Source organism: Bombina bombina, chromosome 1 (genome assembly GCF_027579735.1).
Source record: "Bombina bombina isolate aBomBom1 chromosome 1, aBomBom1.pri, whole genome shotgun sequence".
In the NCBI taxonomy this organism is placed as follows: Eukaryota; Metazoa; Chordata; class Amphibia; order Anura; family Bombinatoridae; genus Bombina; species Bombina bombina.
Window position 1 is genome coordinate 1,361,324,246 of NC_069499.1, and position 18,570 is coordinate 1,361,342,815.

General features: G+C 37.7%; 1 protein-coding gene across 1 annotated transcript; it reads left to right on the forward strand.

Moving 5' to 3' along the window:
• Positions 1–3,323: 3,323 nt before the first annotated feature.
• Positions 3,324–13,034, forward strand: PSMD4 (proteasome 26S subunit ubiquitin receptor, non-ATPase 4). The gene is made up of 10 exons (XM_053703759.1): positions 3,324–3,473; positions 4,542–4,682; positions 5,312–5,426; positions 5,564–5,650; positions 8,508–8,576; positions 8,932–9,147; positions 10,674–10,782; positions 10,865–10,996; positions 12,531–12,598; positions 12,740–13,034. The coding sequence occupies exons 1-10, from the start codon at positions 3,448–3,450 to the stop codon at positions 12,908–12,910; spliced, it is 1,134 nt and encodes a 377-aa protein (XP_053559734.1). The 5' UTR covers positions 3,324–3,447; the 3' UTR covers positions 12,911–13,034.
• The last annotated feature ends 5,536 nt before the right edge of the window (positions 13,035–18,570 follow it).

Below are 18,570 nucleotides of genomic sequence, written 5' to 3' on the forward strand. Positions count from 1 at the left end.
GTACCCACTTTGCATTTAAATGTGTTTTTTTCTAAAATTAACCACTATTTTTCTGTAGTGTAGCTGCCCCCCCCTCCAAACCCTACTCCCTCCCCCTCCCAGACCTTTTTTAAAAAATGATTTTCCCACTACACTCCCACCCACCACTTCAGAATTGAAAAATGGTAAGATCGCGGGTGCGCTCACTCCCCCCGCCCGCGCTCTTGCACGCATCCGACAATCATTTCCGACTGCTGGCCGGAAGATTGGCAGCGATGGGCCGCCCACCCGCCTCCCTACAGCTGCTCCCACCCACCAACGATCTGCACCATCGCTGGCCGATGCAGAGAGGGCCACAGAGTGGCTCTCTTTGTATTGGTGTGCCAAAAAAAGGTATTGTAGTGATGCCTCTATATCGAGGCATCACAGCAATACCTTAAAAGCTGCTGGAAGCACGTCCTTGGTCGTTAAGTGACCTTCTATGGAGGACGTGCCTGGCACGCCCTTGATCGTTAAGAGGTTACATTTGGCTGATAGATACTCCTCCCAAGAGGCAGATAACAATGCGTAAATATTGAATGGTGACATTCTTGTAGCCACTGGGCAGTAGTTGGGATGGCAGTGCTCTTCTAATTCTTAGCAATGAGGATTTTAAAACTGTTGCTTGTGATAGTAATAAGTTTGTGTTGTGTAAGAGAGAGTTTTTTTTGGCGTCTTATTAAATAGCCATAAACAGGATTCCAATGGGAGTGGGATCCCTATCAGTTTGGAAGTTTCCATTGAGATTGACCACATTGTTACAATTTTAGGACATTGCCACCATATGTGAGCCATGTGGGCTACCGGACCATTACATCTCTAGCAATTTACAGAGGGGAGCTTATATATTTTGCCGTATCTAGCTGGGGTCAGATACCATCCGTGAAGAATCTTCAGATTTAATTCTAAGTATTTACTAGAGATGGAGGATTTCTTCACAGATTGGAAAATCCAAGAGGCATCAACATGGGAAATGTTTACATTTAATTCATCATTCCATCTATCTATGTAATATGGTACTGAGCCGAGTGTGGGCTGTTTCAACAACGAGTAGATAAGGGAGAGAGTATGTCTTGAGGGTGTGGTTTTGTGGCATAAAGATTCATAGGGGGTCAATGGTCTAAGAATATTACGTTTCTGAGGGTGCGAGGATAGGTAAGTATAGCATTGGTGTTAAAAGAACCAGTTATTAAACATCAGAAAACCATCCTCCACCAGTGTGAGTCTTGCCCGTAACAAATTATCATTTCCTAGGTGGCAAATCATCAGTGTTCTATCTAACGCTTTTATCATTCTCTGTGATATGTGAAGTCCCGGTAGAAACTCTATGTTATTTATTAGTGATGTCAAAGGGGAGTATTTTGAGGAAATATTGGGATATTCAACCAGAACTTTTCCCCAAATTGAAAAGGTCTCCTGTATAGTGCGTGAGGTATGAATTGGTGGATTGGGCAGGGCCCTCGGTGTCCAACATTGGGCTCCTAGATGTATAGAATGTGCTATGTCATGTTTGAGTTTTACCCATAGTTTAGTGTCGTAATTTGTAAACCAGTCCACCACTCTCTGAAGGTGTGTAGCCTTCCTGCATGCTTCCAAGTCTGGTACTCCAAGACCACCATTATTCAGGGTCTGGCACATAATTTTCTTATTAATTCTAGCATGTCGTTTGTGCCACAAGAATTCAAATATTTTATTTTGTAGGGAAGATATGAAAGGTAAAGGATTTTCGGTAGGATAGTCATTTTAAAGGCGTTTATTCTTCCTATCCATGTCATCTGTTTGCGTCTCCATGAAGACAGAGTGGCAATAATAAAGGTCTGTAGGGCTGTATAATTAGCTTTAAACGTCTCATCTATAGTGGGAGCTAGAAAAACACCCAGATATTTTAACAAGCGGTTTTGCCAGTGGAATAGACAGAGGTTCCGAATCATTTGTACATCTTCGTTGGACAGTGTAATATTCAAAATCTCTGACTTATGTTTGTTTATAAGAAAGTTAGAGGTTTGACCAAACTCTTCGAGATGTCCTAATAAAATAGGAATAGATTTCTTTGGATTAGTTAAGTAGAATAGGACGTTGTCCGTGTAGAGGGAAAGTTTATGGTGAAAGTTATTGACTTGCAGGCCTGGTATCTCCTTAAGTGATTGAATTTTTAGAGCTAGGGTCTCTATGGTACACGCAAATAATAATGGGGACAAAGGGCACCACCTGTTTTTTTAATTTTTTTAAGAAAACGTTATTATTTTTTGGATTTAATTTCTCAGCGGAAATAGCTGTTTTTATTTTATACCTAGTGACTCATGGACTTCCACGTCTTGGGTATTATATCCCATACGTCACTAGCTCATGGACTCTTGCAACCTATTATGATTTTTTTTTTATATATATATATCAAGCACTTTATTTATCCTGTTCCTCTTTTTTATGATTTTACTCCTTTTACACCTCACTAACTTGGCAATTTTTCTTAGTTCTCTTGCTATCTTTATGTGAAAAGCAGGAATGTAAAGCTTAGGAGCCAGCCCATTTTTGGTTCAGAACCTGGGTAGTGCTTCCTGATTGGTGGCTAAATGTAGCCACCAATCAGCAAAAATGGGATGGCTGCTAAGCTTATATTCCTGGTTTTTAAATAAAGATAGCAAGAGAAAGGATGAAAACCTAATAGGAGTAAATTAGAAAGTTGCTTAAAATTGCATGCTCTATCTGAATCATGAAAGAATTTTTTTTAGTTTAGAATCCCTTAAAATTTTAGGACGGAATAGAATGTCCTAGCCGTTTGGCTATCCTAAAGTCAACGACGCCCCACTGACCCTATCCCATCATTGAAATTGCGAGATAGCATGCACAATCGCAGGATTTCAATTTGTTTACATTGGAACGTTGTTCTGATGTAGACAAATTAACCCTGTCATGAAAAGGATAAAATACCAATTATTTGTTATATTTGTTTTGTTTGTTAAACTGTTTACATAATGCTGTAATACAAAAGCCTCAATAAAAACGATTTTTAAAAAAAACCATTACATGACCTTGTTTTTTCTAATCAGATTTACATAATTGTATTATACACTTTTGGTGAATGTTCCTTAGTACGTCCTTTCAAAGTCTTCTGGGAAAAATTAATTAGAAAACAGACTGATCTCTACATCCAAAAGCGATTATAAGAACATAAATACAAGTGATTTGAATAACCCGCCGTGACGTTCTCCTTTAGCGTAAGCGTTGTGAAAAAGCGCAGTAGTCACGTCACGTGACTGGAGTGACGTGACGTCGCAAAAATAACTAAAAGCTAGGAGACGAATACATTGAGACTACATTACCCAAGGAGCCTCTTCGCTAGACAGGACGTTCACTGTGATTGGAAACTGTAGTTAGCCAATGACAGTACAGTTTGTTGGTATGCTAGAGCTACAGTGACAATACAGCAAAATGGTGCTGGAAAGTACTATGGTCTGGTAAGTGCCGGGTGCAGCGTTCTGTAATAGTGGGAGACACGGAGACTGAAACTGGGCATGGAAGACGTTCAGGGAGTGATGGTGTTTCAGCTTTAACGCAAATTGCAGCATTAGACAGATTTGGGATGGTCGTATATGGAATCCCTGAGTCATCATAGAAAGGGAGGAGATTGGGAGAGCAATAGGGGACATTAACTGTAATGAGAACCACAGGGATGGTGATATTATTTATTTATGTCCAATCTGAAGTTTTTTTTATATATATATAACTGTCAGTTGTTTCATGACCCTTGCTCGTTTTTTTAAGGGTGCCACAATTTAGGTCTATACAAAAAGTTTAATAGTGCATACCTACTATAATTATACATACAACTCAAACCATCCTCGACTATTAATTGTAAGAAAAATATTCAAAAATTGAACAGAAGGTTACTGATTTCCTGATTAGGCTTCATATAATTGTCAACTTGCAGCCAAAGACTGAAATAGTGAAACTAATGGACAAGAGGAGTTAGTGAGAAGTGACAGGTGATGACTGGACGAATGGGGAAGAAACTACACTAGGAAATGAAAAGTTGGCAAAGTGATAAATTGATTAATTGCACAGTGGAAACAAGCAACTGAAGGGACAGAGGATAGAGATGGGGTTTGAGGGGAGACCAGAAGCATAGACTAAAAGAAAATGAGACAGTAGAAGCTATCAAGAAAGAGGGAAAGGATAATGATGGAATGGAAAAATAGGACTATTGGGTAGATGGGTGAGAGATGAGTGTAAAGAGAAAAATTATGTTGGAGAGAGAAATGGGGTGTATAGAGAGTATATGAAAGGTATCAAAGCACTGAATGGGAAAAGCTGAATTGGGGAACAAAACGTTTGTCTGAAATAGAAAATAGGTTAGATTTCTTACATTTCTGAGATTCATTTATTGTCACAGATTTCAATTTCTCTTAGTGTAGATCATAATACCTTTGACAGCTGTTGAGGGGTGAAGTAGATATGCAAGTTATAATATTCATATAGATTATTATATTATAGATCTCTCATTTGTGTTTTTAATGCCTCAACAGTGTGGACAACAGTGAGTACATGAGAAATGGGGACTTCTTGCCAACCCGTCTACAAGCCCAGCAGGATGCTGTCAACATAGTGTGCCATTCAAAAACTCGTAGTAACCCTGAAAATAATGTGGGCCTCATTACCCTTGCAAAGTATGTGCTATGTACCTTTTAAAGAATGTCATTATAATCACATATGTAATGCTTTTAAGATATCTTGGTTAGTACCATAAATGCCTAAAAACAGATTGGGAATTGTACCCGACAAGCTCCCTTGTGTTTTTACCTTTCTTATATCTTTGTTATTTAAAAAAAAAATCACATGTAGCAGTATATGATATAACAGATAAGCAAACTTAGAGCCTTACAAACAACCATAGTCAGTAATAAAAATAACAGAGCTTACAATTTAATGTATTTTTTAACACTAGATACGCAAATACATAAAACTCTTAAGAAGTATCACAAGTACCAGCCTTGCCTTAGACAGGTTGGGTATTGTTTGTGACAAGTTCCTCTGTCTTTGGTGTATTTACATTATAAGAACATGCAGCACAAAATAGGAATAACTTAAAACAAATGCATTCCAATAATAATATATAAAAGGTGATGCTTTTTATAACAGACCTAACAAAAATGAGGTATAGATGTGTTCAGTTTATGGCAGTGGTGTAGTCAGGTCTGGTCTGGGAAATATTGGTCTCGTTTGAAAGAGTTACAGAGATGAATTATGAATTCTTGTTATAAAGTCTAGCCTAATGCTGTAATGTCCTCTATTGCAGTAATTGCGAGGTATTAACAACATTGACCCCAGATACTGGAAGAATCCTATCTAAACTCCACTCTGTGCAGCCCATTGGGAAGATCAGCTTCTGTACAGGAATCCGCATAGCACATGTAAGTATGGAGATGGGTGAGCCAATTAAAGATCAGCAGATGATTATATGAATGATTCTTTTCTAGAACCCTAGTAATCTGATGTGATTCCCAATATATGACCTATGTTTGTTTGTATTTTTTTTTTTTATTTTTAGCTAGCTTTAAAGCATCGTCAAGGAAAAAATCATAAGATGCGGATTATTGCCTTTGTGGGAAGTCCTGTGGAAGATCTTGAAAAAGATGTAAGTAAATGATCATGTTTTTAAGAAAATATGCAGACTGTGCTGTGATATTGGTGATGCTGCATGTTTATTAAACTTCCAGAACAGGCATTGTACACTTGATGTTTTTACTTGATTTCTAAATACGTTATTTTTGATGTTTAATAATTGATACACATTTAAGAAACCTAAACTATTATAGAGACGAAGTGAGAAACGCAATAAGATGAAGACGACGTGTACAGCCTGCCCCTTCCTATTTGAATTGTTTGCTACAATTGGCGTGCAGCGTTGAGGGACACCACTGTGCATGCACAGGAGGCCTCTTGACAGTAAGCCAGCCAGACTGATTCTGGAGCGTGCATAAGAAAAAGTGAAAAATCATTCCTTTTTGAAATTTTCCTGGTACAGTGTTACTTTCTAGCTATAATATATTTTAACCCCTTAACGACAAACACAGTACAGGGTACGGCACTGGTCATTTAGCGCTTAGGTCCAACGCTGTGTCCTGAGCTGTTAGCGTGCCATTCTTAGTGTTCTTAACACAACTGTGCTATGTCTGCATGCCCTGGGAGTGAGATATTGTACAAATAATGTAATGGAGGACACTCCAGGCCAGCAATCGCAGTGATAGGGTGTTCCTGTTAGTAGGGTGCCTCTATCATTAGATACACACTGCGATCAGCGTACATCTCATGCTGCTGTGGGAAGCCTGCATGTGAGGCTAGCCAGCAGCAGTAATGACCGTTACTGTGTATACAATAAGCCACAGTGTGGCCAAATGTCAAAAATGGCAAGCTGTTGTTTAACAATGGCTTGTCTTGGACCCTCCCCTTCTGTTCCAGTGAACGCGTACAGTGAAAAAGTTAAAATTAACTTTAATTTATTCTTCTGTGTAGCGGTTTTGATTTTGGTGACAGCTATTTAGCTTACAGTCTAATCAAAGCAAATTTTAGCTTGAAACCAATAATTCTATCTTTGCAGTATTTGGTCGATATTTGCTATAAATTACTTTGAAACATAGATGTATGGGGAATTGCTTAGATTTAGAACAACATAACGATATTTTTGGAGGTATGGTTCCTTACCTACAATAGTTTTATAGAAATGGTTATAAAGAAAACTGCAAAAATGCTTTTTTTTTTTTTTTTTTTCTTCACTTTTTCAGTATTAAATACCTATTTATTGTTATTTTATATATACCCATATAAGGTATCACTAGATAGGCCTGTTTGTCTGTTAAAGAACTGTGTAATTTTTAATATAAAACACGAAAATGTATTTCTTGTGATTCAGACAGAACATACAATTTTAAAAAGTTTTCAATTTGCTTCTTTCCCATGATATTCTGCGTTGAAGAGATACCTAGGTATGCATCTGAAGCACTACGGAAAATAGTGCTGCCTTCTAATGCTCTTGCAAATGGATAGCGTTCTTGTGAAATGGGCCGGCTCCTAAGCACATGTCCCTGCTTTTCAAGAAAGGTTACCAAGAGAATGAGGGAAAAAATAATAATGGAAGTAAATTAAAAAGTTGTTTAAATCGCATGCTGTATCTGAATAATGAAATAAATAATTTGGGTTTAAAGGAAAGTTGTTCTTATCCATAAATTATGTTGGGTTAGTTGGACAGTGAGTGATTTAAAGGGAACAATCTGAAGGTCGGAAGAGACCGGGCAGATTCTCCACCTAAGAGTTTGCTTAGATACAAATTACAATGCCTTAGGGTGAGATGTAAAACCAAGGCTTTTGTTCTATGTTGTCAATAAATGTATTAGGCAGTTGCATATAAATGTATTTGGATGGCAGTTCCACACTATTAGAATCATTTATAGAATAAACCTTTTGAAAGTCTTATCAGAAAATCAAGATATTTAGAGAGGCACTCTTGTCTTTCATTGACTGCAGGGTACATAAAACATCTGCACATTACTGCAGTTTATTTCCCCAAAGTAAACAGTTTTCATGTAGACTATTTAATTCAGCAAGACATTTGACAGGGGGAGTGAAGCCTCAACATAAGTTTTTCAGTCATCTAGTGAGCCAAGAAAAACTAAATTAAAACATATCCATGATTTCTATATCCTGTACCCAGGCACTCGCCAAATTCCTCTGCAATTCCTTAGCTTTTTTTTAAACTGAGAGTGAATGTAGCAGGAAAGGGGGAGGACTTTTGATACCCACTTCAGAATCTGGGTTTCTCTTCAGCCCACTATAGGGGCCAATCTTCATTGGTGAGTGCCAGTTAGGGAGCTGCTCAAAATATGGAAATTTTGGTAAGTATGATTTAATTTCATGTTGTTTTCTACGATTATTTTGAATAAAAAAACACATATATGTCAACTGTAAACTTATTAGCGGTTAAGCAGTTTTACAATTTACTTTTCTGCCCATAAAATAGATAGAAAACAATTTATGATCGGCTGTGCTAGCAATTAACATTGTGTTGTTCACAATCTGATTATCAAATGAGGACAGTCTGTTTGAGCTTTGTCACTTGTCTTGGATGTTATTTGTTTTTATGGTTACCTTTATTGTGAATTATTGGGTATCATGAGGCAGCCTCTCTGGCACATTTCATAACAGGTTCTCCTGGGGGCTGGAGGGTGTTACAGTATAGGTGTAAGTACACCATCAGAAATAGGACATTTCAACACAAGCTGAAGCCATAAAGTACCTGCAGTTTATAGGTGATGTAACATTATAAAGTTTTATATGGCCATTTTCTTCTATGGTGACTTCCTGTTGGTCCAGAAAACTTTGATAGGATGCTAGTTTGTATAATTGTTCAGAAAAAGAGTAGTGCTGCATGGGCCTTTAGACTTAAAATTGGAGAACCCTAACAGTCAGATCATGGTTTCTTCTATTTGTTTTTACAGCTGGTAAAAATGGCAAAACGTCTGAAGAAAGAAAAAGTCAGCGTGGATATTATAAATTTCGGAGAGGAGGTCTGTAACTGTTTTGTTTGAGTATTCTGATTGCTGAAATATTATATTATTATTATTTTTTTTTTTTAATAAACATGTAAAAGAAATGAGTTACCTAACCTTACCATCCTTTCTCTTTTGAAGAAAAGAAAAACATAGTTTATATATCAAGGTTATCTATTTAATAGAATAACTTTTTTTTTTTTTTTTTTTTAATATAAAATAAATACATATGGCCAGTTGTGGTGGGTTAAGCTGGCTAACCTGCAGAACATGGTTGCCAATGTGCAGATATGAGATGTATACTGACAGTGCCAGAGCTTTATGGCCACATGTATTGAGCATTAGCAGCTAATGTCTGTATCTCCTCTCCCAGGAATCTAACACAGAGAAACTTACGGCTTTTATCAACACTCTGAATGGGAAGGATGGAACTGGCTCCCATTTGGTGACTGTGCCCCCTGGACCCAGTTTGGCAGATGCACTGATTAGCTCTCCAATTTTGGCTGGGGAGGGGGGAGCAATGCTGGGCCTGGGTGCCAGTGACTTTGAATTTGGGGTGGATCCTAGCGCTGATCCAGAGCTGGCTTTGGTGAGTGGGGACTTTTATGATTTGAAATTTCATCTAGTACTTTTTAAAAAAATAAAAAATGTTGCTTGTGACTGACATACAAAAGAGTGGTTTTAAAATATATAAGGCATATGTAAAGCATTATATTTGCACTCACCTGGAGCCCATCTTTGAGTTTATCATATATTTTGTTTTTGTGTACACTGCCCCTTTTTAAAGTATGTGTGTGTGTGTGTGTATGTGTATATATATATATATATATATATATATATATATATATATATATATATATATATATATATATATATATATATATATAATTTTTTTTTTTTTTTTTCCTTTCATTATTTAATTTGCATGTTTTTATGTTTCGCAATGAAGCACTCTGTTGCACATACTGAATGTGACATACATGGTTTTAACAACCCTGCAACCAGTTTGTCACAAAAAGGGTTATTAACCGACCCTTTCCACCTTAACCTGTCTGTGACTTAGTTCAGTGGGTGCAAGGGTTAACAAACACCCAGAAAAATGACATAACTTCCCCTTTAATGCCACTCACACTAAACTATCTCTGCTACCGCCATTAAGATTATTATATGGGAAATCCTAATGGCTAACACTTTAAAAATCCAAAAACACGATTTGACAAAAATCAATCTAAAAATGTTATATATTGCTAGTCTCTTTGGTAATTTATTTCACATATTAGACTAAGGCAAAAAACTTAATAAAGGAACATTTATTATGAACAAAAGAGTCACAGTGTGTGTGTGTATATGTATATATATATATATATATTGACAAACACAGAGAAGGAGTAAATAACAGAACCTAGTACTGTACTCGCTTTGATCTCTGTCTCAAGGAAGCTTGTCAAGAAAAGATGGTCACTTACGCTGTTGTATGCACCCTCCCATGTAGAATGACCATATTATTTTGCTAAGTTCACCATTAAATATATTTTTCGGAGGTCAGATTTCTGTCCAGGCCCCTTCCAGAGTATAGGAAGACAATAAATAATTTTACGAGCCCTGGTTGAAGTTACAGGATACCTTTTTTTTTTTTTTTTTATTATTTAGACATATACAGTACACATACATTTATTACCAACCCAATTGTGACATCATGGGGATCATTTTGATACCAAACATGACATGACTGTCATATTTGGTCATCCTGTAACAAAAGTGATTAAAACATGCTTTTCGTCATTCTAAAGTGTCACCTCTAATTGATCTAAGTTTTGTATCTTGAGGAGAGTAAATAGTTTCCAGAGAAGAGATCACCAGATGTAGGTAATAAAATCATTCTTCCCAAAGTTTGACTTTTTAGATGGTTCTGATAAGGGGTTGTAAATAGCAGACATAGAAATGCAGACACAAAAAGAATAGAACGTGATGTAAACGGTCAAGGTGTAGAATGTTGCTGGATCAAGTGAACTGCTGCATACTTATGTTTTATAAGGTTATTAAAGAAAGTGCTAATCAGATTCAGTATTGCTTGCGACATTATTATAATATTATATTTCACTGTTTTGATTTTAGGCTTTACGTGTCTCCATGGAGGAACAGAGGCAACGACAGGAAGAAGAAGCCAGAAGGGCAGCTGCAGCATCAGCCGCTGAGGCTGGTATCTCCTCCACAGCCCCTGATGGTAAGCTAGCTGGCTGTGGCTTTCAGTGTCAGGAACACAAAGTGCTCTTGTTCTTACATTTGTTTTAACAATTTTTGCACAGATTCTGATGAAGCTTTGTTGAAGATGACAATCGGCCAGCAGGAGGGAGGCCGGAGCGGCCTGCCAGACTTCAGCAGTATGACGGAGGATGAGCAGATTGCATACGCTATGCAGATGTCCTTACAAGGACCTGGTATGGCATCAGGCAGTGGGATGTATGCAGTGACTACTAGAATTATAAAACTGGCTATTGGCATTAGAATCTAAACCCAATGCATATTTTTAGAAACTTACACACTTCTTTCTATTATATATTTCCAGTATTTTAGACAACCACACAAAATGTCTGAGTTTATCTTGACATGATATACTTGAATAAGCCTAATTCTGTTTATAAGCCTGCAAGGCTATCAGTGATTTCCTCACTACTTACGTCAGAACTGCTTTAATAACTCTTTTACATGTGTTCTGCTTTTTAATATCTGTGGAAAGAATTTATTCTGGTACCTGTCTGAATTCTACTCCTATTACAACTGCTTCTTCTTTAAGTAGCAAATATCAAGGCGTTGTGGCAATGGCGATATTTTAAAAAGGGATCTGTCATGCAATTGAGATTGCCAGTGAAATGTTAAAAAGGGTTGTAATCAGTGTTTGAAGGCAGTCTCGCTGAGAGACGTTTACTATTACTATACATTTCTGATACTGGCAGAATTTTATAAGCAGCATCTACATTAAAGGTGTAATGTAAATGATCACTTTAGACAGTATTGTATGGAAATACAATTTGCATATGTCAACAGAAACGCAACCACTTTTGTTATAATACAGTAGTTAAACTAGGCCATCAATAATACACTTATAGGAACTGGGGGGATAGAGGATAAATTATACATGTGTGTACAATGTTTTATTTATTTGTATTGTATAATGCTATATGTATTCTAAGTCTTGTTTGGATTTAAAAAATCGTGTTTTTTGCTTTTGATGTGTTTTATTTGTTTGTTGTTTTTTTTTGGGGGGGGGGAGATTTGGTGTTTGTGGTATTAATATTTCGTAAATCACAGTAGCTGTGGCTTTCTAGTTTTACTGAAGTGTGTTTTGGTTTTTATTGTTTGTTTTTTTATAATTAACTTTGCACTGTGTATAAGGGTTTTGTTTTTAGTTCTGACGTTTTTAATTTTGCAACTGTTAGATCAGATCCATGGCCTTACAAACCATTCTGTTATCCTATTGCCATATCCGACCTTAAGTCTTGGTCACCTGTCCTTAAAGTTTCTCTGTCACCCCATAACCGTAATGTCCCCCAAGCTTCATTAGTTGCAGTCTGTAGCGTACAGTGTGTTGTTTGTCAAGTACTTTGTATGGTGTCTGTGTGGGGGGAGTGAAGAGCAGTGCCACACTTGGCATACGTTACATTCGTTGCTGACCCCTTTTCTAGTAGTTGCCAATACTTTTGAGCTCTACTCTGATGCCACCTGTGTTAGAAAAGTCTCATCTATCTTTGGTGTGCTATGGTGGGTGCCCCTGCTTACAAACATGCATCTGGTGCATTAATATTTTTTAACTTTTATGTCCTTTAAATTTTGGGTTAGCTGAGTAAGGTAATTACCTTTTTTAAACCAAAGTTTTGTTCCCTGGTAAAGGATTTGCTATAGCCTTTTGTGGCTTTAACCATCATACTCCATCCAATTCTGTCTTCCTCATGCAGATATTTTCTCTCCCTACAGAATTTGGGCAAGCGGAATCAGGTGACCTGGACTCAAGTGCTGTAATGGATACTTCAGAACCAACAAAGGTGAGGGCATCCCATTTTGACTGCAGTTTTAATTAAATAACTCCATTTATTTTACTACTTTTGATGCTAAAGGTGTATCATTAATCTCTTAGAACTGTTTGTGCTCCTCCTTATAACCCTTCTTCTCACCTCACCCCACAGGAGGAGGATGATTATGATGTTATGCAAGATCCTGAGTTCCTGCAGAGCGTTTTGGAAAATTTGCCTGGTGTGGATCCTAATAATGAGGCCATCCGGAATGCAATGGGGTCCCTGGCTTCCCAGACCTCTAAAGACAGCAAGAAAGACAAGAAGGAGGAGGAGAAAAAATGACAGAGGCTGCGCTGAGGCGCTGGCATAAACAAACTCACTATACATGGGTATTTGGGAGGGGGTAGCTTCTGGCATGTTTTGTTTTTGGTTGTAGTTGTTAATAAAACACACACATATACTTTCACCCGGCCTGAGTCTGATAAGTTTGTTGGTGTTGGATGCTTAGTCGTACCCATATTGGTAGGTTGAACGGTTTAACACTTAGTGGTATGTGCAGCCATGGGGATACTTGTGACATTGGTAAGAGGTACTTCAGTTATTATTCTTTATTTTTTGTATTAATTTCATTATTTCTTTTTCTGCTGATGTAGCTATGTTAACCATAACAGAAAGCAGCATTTCTTAGTTCTACCCTTGATCACTCCTAAAGTGCCAGATTGTATTTCCCTGCTTAGGTTGGTCTATTGCTTAATCCCCGATTTACTTAATATTAGGAAATCCATAATATCTGGTGTGTTAGCGACACTTGAATGCTGGAGTTGAGCTTCACTGATAATGAAGTGTACCACAAGGAATGTGTCATTTAAAGTGTATTTCTGTGAAAAATTGTCAAAAACAGGTGCCAGATTAATATACCATTGTGAAATGTGGTAGGTGAAGTCTATTAAACACAAGTGTGCTGCAATAAAATAAGCTAAATAAACGGTTTATTAAATGAAGGTTGTACCAAAAGTAATTCCCTAATCATACATAAAAAATATTTTTTTAGTGTAAGAGGTACAGTATTCATAGACTGCTGTGTGTTATTCATTGATGTTTTAATATTTATAAAGATTTCCTTATTATTGTAGAACTAATTTTACTGAATCTACATAAATTCCTAAAAACAGAAAAAAATATCTGATACAAATTTGTGAAAAAATGTGATATGCATTATTTCCTTTTTTGCTCAAGAAGAAAGCTGAGGTCTTATTGAATAATTGAATGTGCAGGTTTAACTATATCATTGTTATAGGATTCTTAAACAGAAATCCATCTTCTCCAAAGCGCAGTTTACAATTTTGGCTGATTTTACGCCTTAAGATGCTCTTCCAGGATTGACTAGGAGTCCATACCTGACTATGATGCTTGCCTGACCCTGTCAAATGCTACACTGATTGCTTTGATTTACATGTGTAATCTAGTGACATCAAAGTAGATTAGGCAAAAAAAAAATTGTGTCTGTATGTGGCTCTTTTTTTTAGCTGTGTGTTGTTACAGCAAGAAAGTGCCTTGAACAACACTGATTGTGTGCCTAATGCTCATTATGTAATAAAAAAAAAAGTATGCTTACTGATTCATTTTTTTTTTCTTCATGTTGGTTAAAGTTCACAAGCCATTACTCCTGGAATTAGCAGGAGGCAAAGATTCCCAAAACTCCAAGAGCATGTAATCTTTTCCACCTCTCTGGTATGCTAGCAAGGAAAATTAGAAAATATAGGAAAGGACAAAGCAGCAAAATGTAGGTGCAAATTAGAACTGACACCAGAAAAAAAATTATGGAAAATGGGCGGGTCTCGTCCAGGAGCCATTACTCCTTGTGACTAATACCCAAGCTATGGAGTCCGCAAGTAATTTCGGCAGGACTAAACATTTTTTTGAAAGGCATGCATCTAATTTCCAGATACTGCTTGGAGAACTTTCCAGCCAAAAGCTGCTTCAGAATAAGCAAAAACATCAAAGTGGAGGGGGGTGCTTCTAGGCAGCGACCAAGATGACCGCTTATCTGAGAGGCTGAGTTGGTATATCAGCTGTATATCACTCGCAACAAATACCATCCACAATCAATTCCTGTCAAATTTGACTATACTATACCTGCTGAACCTGCAGATGTGAATATTTTTGATCTCCTCAGCTCTAAGGTACTGGGACGGACATGGATACAGCTGCTGCCTTCTTGGGGACCGACCTCTACCGAACCCCCCTATCTCACACAACTCACTTGAGAAACCTTCCCACATCACTTAACCCTTGAGGATACTACTACTAGCAATATCATTGAGAAGTGGAACACAAAGATCTACTGAGCCTCTTGCATAGAGCCTAAAATGGTGGCCATATTGCAAAACTGGGAATTGTCAGTGTTAGAGATGCTCGATAACCACTTCAAGAAACTGAAACAGGAGCTGTCTCTAATTTGGTCCGCTGCCTTTAACTGTCCTTCCCATGAGCCAGACCGACAGCGCGACCCAACCCGAGACCCTACTAATGAAACCTACCTCATTGCCAAGCCTGAGAAAACGGAGGAGACTTCCATGAAGATCGAGTCATCAAGCTGTGAGCCCCAGCTGGCTGCATGATTTGGGGATGCTGCGACTTTTATTGGAGCCCTCTCTGAGACAGATGCAACTCCGGAATGACTGAGCTATGCCACTAAAACTGGTTTATTTCGGCTGAGCGAGCCGGTGGGTCGAGAGCTAAGAAGGCGCCCTTCTGTGAAACCCACAGGTTCATAACTCTCTTCAATAGACCGGAGTGTGGTATAACTGATCTTAGCAGCACCATTTAGCTCGATCTACAGCTCTATAATGTAATTTTGCCATTAGCCTTGACCTCCTGCTTGCTGACAGGCATAAACAATGTCCTGGATGACAGACTGGTATCAACGGAACACTTTCATTTGAATAACTGATCTGGTATGGGCTAACTTCCATAGAGACGGATATGTTTTCTAATACTACCGTGGTCATTGACATGGCTCAGGACCCAAACAGGTTTTATTTTTTAAGATGTTAAGTGTCTTCACTCATATTTTAACTGCTGCAAATGTTCTTCTTTAAATTGAACCGCTTTTGAAATTGCTCACTGCTTTGTCTCTCTACACATGACGACTTACTCTGAATTTCTAGAGACAATCCCTTATACATTTTTTGAGGTGCAGTTCACTGCTCGTATACCTCCCTTATCTACCTTCGCTCCTTGCACCTTGAAACTCAGGTCTATTTTTTGAAGAATTGTAGTGGGTTAGAATATACGTAGCTTATGGTAGGCAAGTTGTGGACTTTTTAAAATTCTATTATTGTATAATGTGCTTACACTTTCTAGTCTAAGATCTAATGCTGGTTCATCTTTATAGTTAAAAATTTATTTTGCAACTCTAGTTTCAGCGATGCTGTTCTTGTACTTGTGTTATACACAGGTTGGAATGTGTTTATATCTGTTTTATTGTCTGTTGCAGATGAGCAGTACCCTGCAGCAATGCTTTGTAAATAAGTAATCTTCCATCAGACTTAGTTGTTAGCTCTAAGAGTTGTGTATACACCTTCCATACATTTTCCGCAAAACCTATTCTTTTATACTTATGCTTTTAAAGCTTGTAATAGCTATTTGTTGTATCATATTTAGCTTCTAAGCCTTCTTATAAGGTTTATGGTGTTTAGCATTATCTGTTAAAAAGGCTGAGTCTATCATGATTGCTATCAACCAGTAACTGCTCCCTCTAGAGGTCACTTAAAAGCATCCCCAATCTGGTAGTCCAGCACAATTTTGGCTGACATCCCTCTTGATCTAACTGCTAATACATTTACCTGTTAGGAGCCCCTATTTGTATAGGATACCCTGAATTAGAGAGAGGAGCCTCCCTGGAAAACTTTGAAAGTTTACTATTAGGCTACAGCTGGCACTCGCCTTGATATAAGTTAATTGAACATGTTCTCTTTCTAAGCAGATCCTCCAGTCCACTCACTTTCTCAGTTTATTGCTTATCTCCAACGACAAATATATTCCCATAACATACAGTACTATAATTCTTTTTCTGTATTTAATGTTATGATATCTGATGTTGTGTCTAAGTGTTTATTGTTTGACTTTAAGGCAGAATAGTTCAGCACCAGTGTCAAAGAATGTGCTTGCTGCAGTGGCCACACAAACCCATAAAACCTTTAGTAAGTCCAGGAGGCAGCTGCACTATTCAATATTATACTTTATTTTGTACAAAAGCATAATAAAAATGCAACGTTTTGGACCACACAGGTCCTTAATCATTTATATACTGGTGCCTATACAGCTTACTCGTATACCCTTATTCACAACTCCACCCCCATGACATCACAAAATCAACACAGGTGATTCACTAAATATACTATAGCAATTGTTAATTATGTCAACAACACACAACCTTGTTTTTCCTTTACACACAAGTTATATACTAGACAAATTATTTGATATATTTGTTATATTTATAACCATATCACTACATATATATAGATTGTCTATAAGAATATAGAGAGATCACAATCTTTATTCATACCTTGAGGCATCCTGGTCTCGAAATGGTAGATCCAGAATGCCTCTCTCTGCTTTAGTTTTTTAACCCTATCACCCCCTCGCCTGTCAATTGGTACATGAACATTAATCTAAAATCTAAGGTGGCAAACTGTATGCCCAGCCTCCTTGAAATGGAATGCAACAGAAGATTTTACGTATGCAGTTCTAATATTTGATGTATGTTCTGTGATCCTGTCACGGACTCGCCTGGTCGTCTCACCTACATAAGGTCTGGCACACGGACATTTCAAAATATAAACTGCATACTCTGTGTTACAAGTGAAAAAAACATTAATCATACATTTCTTGCCTGTACGAGGATGGCAAAAGTTAGAACCTTTGATGAGATTATTGCAATTACTACATCCAAGGCAGTGGAAGCAGCCATTTCTATTGGGGCCTAGGTATGTTTGTCTGATTCTTTTCTTTGAACCCAAGTCAGATTTCATTAGTTGGTCTCTGATGTACTTTCTAGGCCTCTTAAATGCTGTCATTGGGGGATTTTGGAATTCAACTATCTCAGGGTTACTGTGTTTAAAAATATTCCAATGCTTTTGTATTGTCTGTCCAATCTTCCTGCTCTGTCTTGATTAGCTTTTTTCTTCACATTAGTTAAATTTTCATCAGACATTTGTAGTATTGATTCCTTTTCTTTCTCAATCAAATCATTAGGGTACCCCCTCTCTCTAAATAATTTGGACATCTCCACTAGTCTATTGTTTATCATTTCTTTGTTTGTTACAATTCTCTTCACCTTCAATACAGGGAGTGCAGAATTATTAGGCAAATGAGTATTTTGACCACATCATCCTCTTTATGCATGTTGTCTTACTCCAAGCTGTATAGGCTCGAAAGCCTACTACCAATTAAGCATATTAGGTGATGTGCATCTCTGTAATGAGAAGGGGTGTGGTCTAATGACATCAACACCCTATATCAGGTGTGCATAATTATTAGGCAACTTCCTTTCCTTTGGCAAAATGGGTCAAAAGAAGGACTTGACAGGCTCAGAAAAGTCAAAAATAGTGAGATATCTTGCAGAGGGATGCAGCACTCTTAAAATTGCAAAGCTTCTGAAGCGTGATCATCGAACAATCAAGCGTTTCATTCAAAATAGTCAACAGGGTCGCAAGAAGCGTGTGGAAAAAACAAGGCGCAAAATAACTGCCCATGAACTGAGAAAAGTCAAGCGTGCAGCTGCCAAGATGCCACTTGCCACCAGTTTGGCCATATTTCAGAGCTGCAACATCACTGGAGTGCCCAAAAGCACAAGGTGTGCAATACTCAGAGACATGGCCAAGGTAAGAAAGGCTGAAAGACGACCACCACTGAACAAGAGACACAAGCTGAAACGTCAAGACTGGGCCAAGAAATATCTCAAGACTGATTTTTCTAAGGTTTTATGGACTGATGAA

Bases quoted from the DNA above. Each gene is read 5' to 3' on its own strand.
- PSMD4 (XM_053703759.1), top strand. From the start codon at position 3,448: ATGGTGCTGGAAAGTACTATGGTCTG. The intron at 4,683-5,311 runs GTATGTGCTATG...CCTCTATTGCAG, and splicing joins GGCCTCATTACCCTTGCAAA to TAATTGCGAGGTATTAACAA. The intron at 10,997-12,530 runs GTATGGCATCAG...CTCTCCCTACAG, and splicing joins GATGTCCTTACAAGGACCTG to AATTTGGGCAAGCGGAATCA.